Below are 8,222 nucleotides of genomic sequence, written 5' to 3'. Positions count from 1 at the left end.
AAAATATCTGGAAATAGACCCGTTTTGAAGGTCAATCACTCAATTGCATCCTTTGACTTTATCAGCAAGACAGCACACTTAAGTGTCGAGCATTAATGAGCAAGAAACGCTGCAACTGCTGATGAATGAAAATTGAATCGAGGCAGGCGGCGGCTTTGAGCCAGGATTCATTTCACCGTTTGCATCCATGTCTTGCTTACTAGGTTGGCAGAAACAGGACACTTGTGCAGTGTTCTCATTGAGTTACAAGAGGAGAGGAATAGGAGAGAAACTGGAGGGGAAAACATATGTATTTATATTCACAGACCTACCATTCAGCACCATGAATAAACTAACGGGTGCTTCTGCGGCTCAGGAACAGGTCGATATTTGAATAAATCACATTACAAACATGGCAACAAGAGCTGGCCGGTTAAAAAGCCGGTTAACACAGCAGTGATAACTTTGAGTCTTTTTTGCATTTCACTTCACAACATTTTTGATTCAGTAAAGTTTTCCTGGTAACCTGCTTCTATATGGCAGATCTTTGTGTGTAATTTGATCATGGTAGGAAAACGATTGAGGAACACATTCCCCCTTCATGGGAAGAGCAAAGTGCAGGAGTGACTTCAAACAGCAAACCCCACACCGGTCTGAAACCACTTAAAGAAAACATGCAATTACATCTTTTTTCTAGATGTTGTTTCCCAATGGCGGGAAAAGAAACGCTGCAACATTTTCAAATATTGACTTTTTATTCATCGAGACAACATGGACATTAATAGCAGAGCAAAATTAAACGAATCTTCAGTCTTTGAAATCGTTTGATCAAAATTAAATCAGTATATTTTACAGTGAGGGGACAAGAGCAATCAATGTGAGCTCTAAGTGGAGGAGAAAAGAGACATTGTACATACGCTTTCAATTGACTTAAAAAAAAGGGGAGTGAAGTGGGACCTGACAAACCAAAACAAACCACAAGCACTGTTTATTTTTTTTTTTATTTATTTCATTTTCACTAAATGTCAAAAAACAAGGAGGATGTGTAAAGGTTTTTCAAAATAAGAACACAAAAACCCATAATGAACTTCTCTAAGTTTGGTATTCAAAGTGATGCCTGGTTTGACATCTAGACCAAGTAATACATCAGATGAACCACAACTACCCTCATCCAGCCAGGAGATAGACAGGTGATGGAACATGAAGATCAATGTATTTTCTTCCCCCTCTCCTCATTTACATATGTATGGTCATGTTTTTAAATAAGCCACTACACGTCTGTGGTTCACCTTGTTTTTAAGCAGCGAAGTGTCAGAATCAGGACAAGGTTGGCTGCGCTCTTCGGCTTCTTCCTCCATCAGATATCCCAGCTTCCCCTGTTGAACAGAAATGTTCACAAAATGCAATGTCAGTAAAGGTCCCACAACAAGAACTTTTAGCAACATCTGCTGCTACTGTTCCAACAATACCATCTATATTAAGACTACTGGTGAGATGTATATCCCTCAATTTAGCCACAGAGGAAAGTGTAGATTGTAAACAAGAGACACCATTAATACTGCACAAATGTATCCAAATACCAAAAAGTAGAATTTGGCCAGAATAAAATATTGTAAATATTTACTGTTTCTGTAACTGTAGTATTTTCATTAGACCTTTGCACTTAAAATCTATCTCAATAAAATTTTGACCTCAAACCCTAACGTTTTAAAAACAGTGACATGCCTGTTTGAGATTCCTTATGCCAATGCTTAAGTGCACTTGACATATTTTTGCAAGCAGATTCAATGACCAACTAACTGAACAGTTGTAATATAAATAAAAAATATCCTAACAAAACTTTATCCCTGAACACCACTATGGGGACATCTACACTTAAGTGACAACTTTAGCATTTGGCATAAGTATATCAAGAAGGCTGTCTGTGCATCTAAGCATTTAAAAATGTGTCTCTGACATTTCTATAAAACGACCTTTTCCCCAAAACATATTTTGAAAGTTACTAAATCGAAAAACAAAAACACAATAAAAAATATACACATTCAAGCTTTCAAGTTCATGTTGTGGAGAAGTACAGAATTGTTGTTTTTTTTCTGACAGGCAACAGCATTCAGAAATGGATGTGGGTAGAGAAAGGAGTACCTGGGGTGAGTACCTGCACAGTTTGACAGTCAGAGTATCCATGATTTTTAATTTGCCCTTTTCTCATGTGGTCTCGCTCACAACACCAACGCTGTGTGAGGTATGGAAGTCAGCTGCAATTCATTTGATAAACCCTACCCTCCAGTTAGTTAGTTACGTAAGGCCCCCGGTGCTATGACACCCCCCAAACACACACTGCATGGCATTATCAGGCACAGTAAGCTGGACAACAAATCCATGGCATTTGAGTTATGATTACGGCAAAATGGCTTGTTTTTCCACATACACCTTAGACTAGAGGTATGCCTGTGTGTTTACATATGAGCAGGAGATATCTCCATGATTTATATACATGTATATGTATATATCAACATGTAGACACACAGTGGCTGAGTTGTCTTCCTATAGCGAGTGCAATATCTCAGCAAATCAAAATTACTACATTTTCCTACTTAAAAGTGAAAATAACAAAAGAAAAATAAACAAACAGGTCAATACAGGCAGAAATTTGATTGAACTGGTTCATATTTTTTCTGCCATTTTGTCCACAAAGACATATACATCTATAAGTATCAAAAACCGATACAAAACGAGGGGTACCTCCGGGCATGTTTGCTCAGGGCTACACTGGCCTTTCCCTCTGGGGTTTGTGTGATTGTTTTCTACCTTCTTCTCATTCATCGGGCCTAGTCCTTCATCTTCAGTGCATACTTATGATGCACTATTCGAAAACAGGATAAAGATATATGCACATAGTACATAAGACAAAATCATAGGCATTAAACTGAACGTAAACAGGGTGGGAGAGGTAGGGTGGGGGTGGGTAGGGGAGATGGGGGGTCGTGGGAAGGGGAAGGGGGTTGGGTTGAGAGCCAGGGGGAGCGAGGAGGAGGACGCACTTACCTGAGCCTGATCTGAGGTCCTATCAGATCAGTTTTAATTGGACTGAGTGTCACCTTCAGATTGGAGGAGCTCTTGCTGGCCGTTAAGCCGAGGGAGGCGGAGGCGGAGGCAGCCGCCTCTGTCTCCATCGGTTCCGCTTCGGACGAAGCCTTGATGGCAGCTGCATCACCGTCAGAGTGCTTGTCTTTCTTAGAGCTGCTCCTCTCCTCTGTCACCTTACGGTCTGGGAAAACATTGCATATTTATATACACATCAATCAAAAGGCAACACTTTCTCCTTGTTGGTCAACTGTTGAAATCTGCACACACTCAAAGCAAAAACACAGCACCAAGCGTCAGTCCAGGAGTGTGATTTCACATGTAGTAATGACAAAAACTATTCCCGAGTCCTCACCTTTGTCTTTTGATGACCGCTCTCTGTCCCTGTCTCTCTTCTCCTCTCGGTCCCGGTCCTTGCTGCGGCTGCGATGGCGGTGAGATTTGCGCTCTGAGCTCCGTGACCTCTTCCTGTCACGACTGCGGGAGCGACGCTTTCTGTCGGAGCGCTCACGGCTGCGCCTCCTCTCCCTGTCTCTGTCCCGGCTCCTATAAAAAGAGGGAGGGGAATAAGTTACTAAGCAAACAAGTGGAAGAAGGTATTTAAAAAAACTAAATTCTGCTGTTTAATAATCTCCTCATGCATCGGCACACAAAGTTATGGTGCACAGATTTGTTTTGTAGTGTTTTATGTTTAATAACCAGAGGAGGAGTCCCATCACTACATGGGAGAATGTTCTCTGGGCTTCTGAGGTGAGTTGGTACATTTAGCTTTTGGGTGTATGGCTACATTTACAGGATTATTATTTCCCCATCACTTCTCAATACTGGAGAAGAGAACATTTCTAATTCAACATTTTCCATTTAAAAAGAAGTTTCTATCATGGCAGTCGAGGAGTAGTATTCATAATCTGAATAAGTACAACGAGCAGCAAGCTGGATGCACACATGAATCACCAGGGTTCCAAAATGAACACACCACAGTCCACAAATGCAGTTTAAAATTAGCTTTGCAAAAAAAAGAAAAAAAAAGAAAAGAAAAAAAGGTCATTGACCAAAAGGCCTGCAACATGTTTTGATAACAAGCCTAACTTCAATTACAGAAGCAAGCAAAGGTGCTCTGTCCTTTTATGGTCACACATTACCGTTATTGCAGCATCAATACTGATACTGGTGGTTAATGTGGTACAGGGAGTCATCCATACCTGCTGCGTTTGCGTTCCCTCTCCCTCTCCTTGTCTCGGCTCCTGGACCGCCGGCGTTCTCGGGATCTGCTCCTCTTCCTGTCTGATGCTCGACTGGAGTGGCGGCTGTTGGAGTTGCTTCGACGCACCCTCCGGTCCCGGTCCCTCTCCCTGTCTCGATCTCTATCTCTGTCCCGTTCTCTGTCTCTCTCCCGTTCACGCTCCTTCTCTTTTTCCTTCTCCTTCTCACGCTCCTTCTCTTTCTCACGCTCCTTCTCCTTCTCTTCCTCCTCTTTGCGCTTTTTCTCCCTTTCCTCCCTTTCACGCTCGCGGTCTTCTCTGTCCTTCTTAAGCGCTGGGCTTTCACCCTGGGGGTCCTCTGAGCGGCGACGTAGTTTCTCCTGACAGAAAAGAAGCAAGAGGATCCAAATTAGTTATGACCAGTTGATCGGTACATTTTAAACCAGAGCCAAAATCTAAAATAGTTAAGATGGAATAACGTCATATTAATCATTCACTTGTAAAGAGTAGGGGACAAGAAATATGCATCAATGTCTTCTCTTGTAACACTGTTAATACTCTGTATAACACATTGTGGCTTTGATAAACACATGAACATTTTAAAAGTAAAACATTTGAGCTTTTATGCGATTGTCAAACTGACTTCCATTTCTTGTTCTAGTGCAACATTGACCCAATAACTTCTGCTGCATCTGATCATGTTTAGATTTCCTGTGTCATGTGACCCTCTTACCTTGAGCTCCTCCACAGTGGATTTGATCTTGGCGTAGCCCATGTGTTGCTTGCCCATCAAGTGGTCGTCCACTCGGGACTGTGCGTCACCCACAATGAGAAAAGCCCCACACACCTCACACACCTCCATCTGTTTCTCCTGGGCTGCAAAGCTCTCGATGGTCTGGAGAAACGGTACAAAAACGATGTAATGAGCAACATAGTTCAGCCTCTGAGCACAACTGCTCGTATTATTTGCAGAGGTTTGATACTGAGGACGATTGATGAAAATCTGAATATTGTTGTTGACTCTAGATGATGAATGTCAGTGAAACTGATGGACTCATTTTCAGCCCAAGCTTAGTTTGACTTTGATATTTTGTATTAGAACAAAACATGTTTGTCAACCGATAATATTACATGAGCAGTGCCTACAATCCTAAGCAGCGTCTGTGGGCCAATTGGCCTGGAGGTAACTGACTCACCGAGGGGGTGGAGCTGAGCAGCTCCCTCTCCTCCTTCAGCTGCTCCACCAGCTTCATCATTCCCTGGGCCTCCTCCACTCTGCCCTCCGACCCGAGCTCCTCAATCTGAGCAACAGCAAAACAGAGCCACGTCAGCCATTTAACAATAACACTGAAAAATAGATTCCTGAGGCTTCAAGTTTAACATCATATCAAACAAGGTTTTGTAAAGACAGATTATGTAACCCATGTTGGTAAATCTAGCTTTGGTAAATCTTGGAAATGATATGTGACAGACATTCACATAACAGTACAGCCTAGTTCCTTAAATAATACTAAGGCTAATATGCACTAATCCATTATTAAAATATCCGTCACTTATTTCAACATTTTATTTACAAACCTGTAAAACTAGGTCTTCAATCTTCTCCGTTAGAACCTGGGCCTTTTCCTCATTCTTTCCTGATGGACCAGGACCCTGAAGAAATAAATAAATACAATGTCTCAGGTAAAACACACAGGCCATGATTTTTTTTCTCCATCGCACAGATGGAAATAAAAGATGACAAAAAGATATAGCCTTAAAAACAAAGTGATAAGCACAGTGCCAAAACCAAAAGCACAAACCCCTGCATTCTGCTGGGCCTGGGAAAGTGCGAGCCGGGCATGGCCTCTGCGAATCCGCCGTTCCACCTCTGCCAGGAGCGACTGCAAATAGCGCAGGAAGTCCCGCTCATAGCCCTCCTTCATGAACCGAGAGCTCTTCTCATACCTGCACAGAGTGGGACAGAAGGAGGTTATTATGTGGAAATATCAAGACGCACACAAATGATGTTAGAGAGCACAATCAGAACTTACGTTATTCTAAGATTTTCATCATGGATTTTCTCACAAGGGCCTGGAAAAGAATTGCAAAACATCATTATCTTCTAACATGGAAGATACACTCTTAAATTATTTGCTGTATTAAAGGAATACTTCACCCTTAAAATGACTACTGTCATGAGAAGTCATAAGACAGAAGTGGCAGACGTGTTCTAGCAAAACCGCATGTGTTTGCATCTTGAACATAGACCTTTGTTTACAATGCACGAGTTGTGTGGGAGTTATTAAAAACAGGTATTTTGTTGTAGTTTTGTGTTGTTAAACTTGGCCTCTATTTACTTCAAGTCAATAAGAATTTACTCAGTTTTCGGCTTCTCAATTCAACGTGGAGGCCTGCGAGAAAAACAAAGTATTCTTTAAAAAACATTCATATACAAATGGCTATTTCAAGGGTTGAAGTACTCCTTTAAAAGATGTATGTCTACATATTCTTAACTTACCCAAGTCAGAGCGGGTGTTTGTGAATAGCTCCGCCGGGCAGAAGCCACACAGATAGTATCGGCACACCTTCTTGAAGAGAGAACAGACCAACGCAATACCAACGTTATTACAGACATAACACAAGTTGAAATCTCTCTCCTAACGACAGACAGCATTTATATGCTAAATGAGAACAAATCAACATTGCAAGTGGCTTTAACACTAAAATGGTAATGAAAGCTCTTCCTAATGGCTCTGTGACTTTGTGTGAGGGTGTTTCATGTCAGGCTCAGGCTTCGTTGGTTAAAACTGTTGACACCCCTTGTGGTAAAATTTGTTTCTCACCATCATGTAAAAATAATAACCGAGCTATTCGTTCTCTTTTTCAGAGTGAACTTGTCTCAAAGCCTTATGCCGTTACTTATCGGAGTAGTTTTGCCAAGAATAGTCCTTGGTCTAAACTGAACCTTCTGCACAGCTCAACCTGAAACTGTTCCTCATCTTTTTTGGCATTGTCAGTATTCTAAAAAAGTTATGGGGAAATATTTCAAGATGTTCTGTACAAAGATGTTATACTATTCTATGAAAATGTTATATTTGGATTCTTTAACTATGACAAAAAAAAATGAGGAAAGGGCGTGTAACATTGTACATGTGAAACTGTTCAATAATTGTTCTCTTTTTCAGTGTGAACTTGTCTCAAAGCCTTGTCATTACTTATTGGGAGTAGTTTTGAAAAAAAATGTATCATAAATCTATTAATTATTCTTGCCAAAGTTTATATACATAAATGTAAAGAGGTTGAATTATATTTAAAAAACATTAAATACTGCAACAACAAAAACAGCTATAAAAACAAAGATGTCATGCATTTATATACGTTTGTAATTATACAATCAGGATTTGTTTTTAATATTATTTATGTTTTTCTATTTTTATTTTGTATTTTCTGTCTTAATATATATATTTTTTCTGTCTCTTACTGACATTTTGTAACATCTTTGATATATGTTAGTAATTAAATACTATTTTAATATTATTTATTTATGTTTTTCTATTTGTATTTTTTGTATTATTTGTATTTCTATCTATTATTTATTTATGTTTTTCATTTGTATTATTTTGTAAGTTTGAATAAATATATATTTTCTGTCTCTTACTGACATTTTGTAACATCTTTGATATATGTTTGTAATTAAATACTATTTTAATATTATTTATTTATGTTTTTCTATTTGTATTATTTTGTATTTTTTGTATTGAATATATATATATTTTCTGTCTCTTATTGACATTTTGTAACATCTTTGATATATATTTGTAATTAAATACTATTTTAATATTATTTATTTATGTTTTTCTATTTGTATTATTTTGTATTTTCTGTCTTTCCTTGTATTTTATTTTTTCTGTCTCTTATTGACATTTTGTAACATCTTTGATATATGTTTGTAATTAAATACTATTTTAATATTAT

The 8,222-nt window shown here is 39.1% G+C and overlaps 1 protein-coding gene across 1 annotated transcript in view; it reads right to left on the bottom strand.

Moving 5' to 3' along the window:
- Nucleotides 1-725: 725 nt before the first annotated feature.
- Nucleotides 726-8,222, bottom strand: part of LOC129098193 (luc7-like protein 3) — an 8,018-nt gene continuing 521 nt past the window's right edge. The window contains 11 exon segments of the mRNA XM_054607178.1: nt 726-1,355; nt 3,025-3,117; nt 3,120-3,247; nt 3,419-3,609; nt 4,266-4,645; nt 4,999-5,160; nt 5,462-5,566; nt 5,844-5,918; nt 6,068-6,212; nt 6,299-6,338; nt 6,766-6,835. Of these exon segments, the coding sequence (XP_054463153.1) occupies nt 3,058-3,117; nt 3,120-3,247; nt 3,419-3,609; nt 4,266-4,645; nt 4,999-5,160; nt 5,462-5,566; nt 5,844-5,918; nt 6,068-6,212; nt 6,299-6,338; nt 6,766-6,835 (1,356 nt within the window). The 3' untranslated portion in view covers nt 726-1,355; nt 3,025-3,057.

The sequence above is a fragment of the Anoplopoma fimbria genome, chromosome 11 (assembly GCF_027596085.1).
Source record: "Anoplopoma fimbria isolate UVic2021 breed Golden Eagle Sablefish chromosome 11, Afim_UVic_2022, whole genome shotgun sequence".
NCBI classification, from domain to species: Eukaryota; Metazoa; Chordata; class Actinopteri; order Perciformes; family Anoplopomatidae; genus Anoplopoma; species Anoplopoma fimbria.
This window is presented reverse-complemented; position numbering and strand designations above follow the sequence as displayed.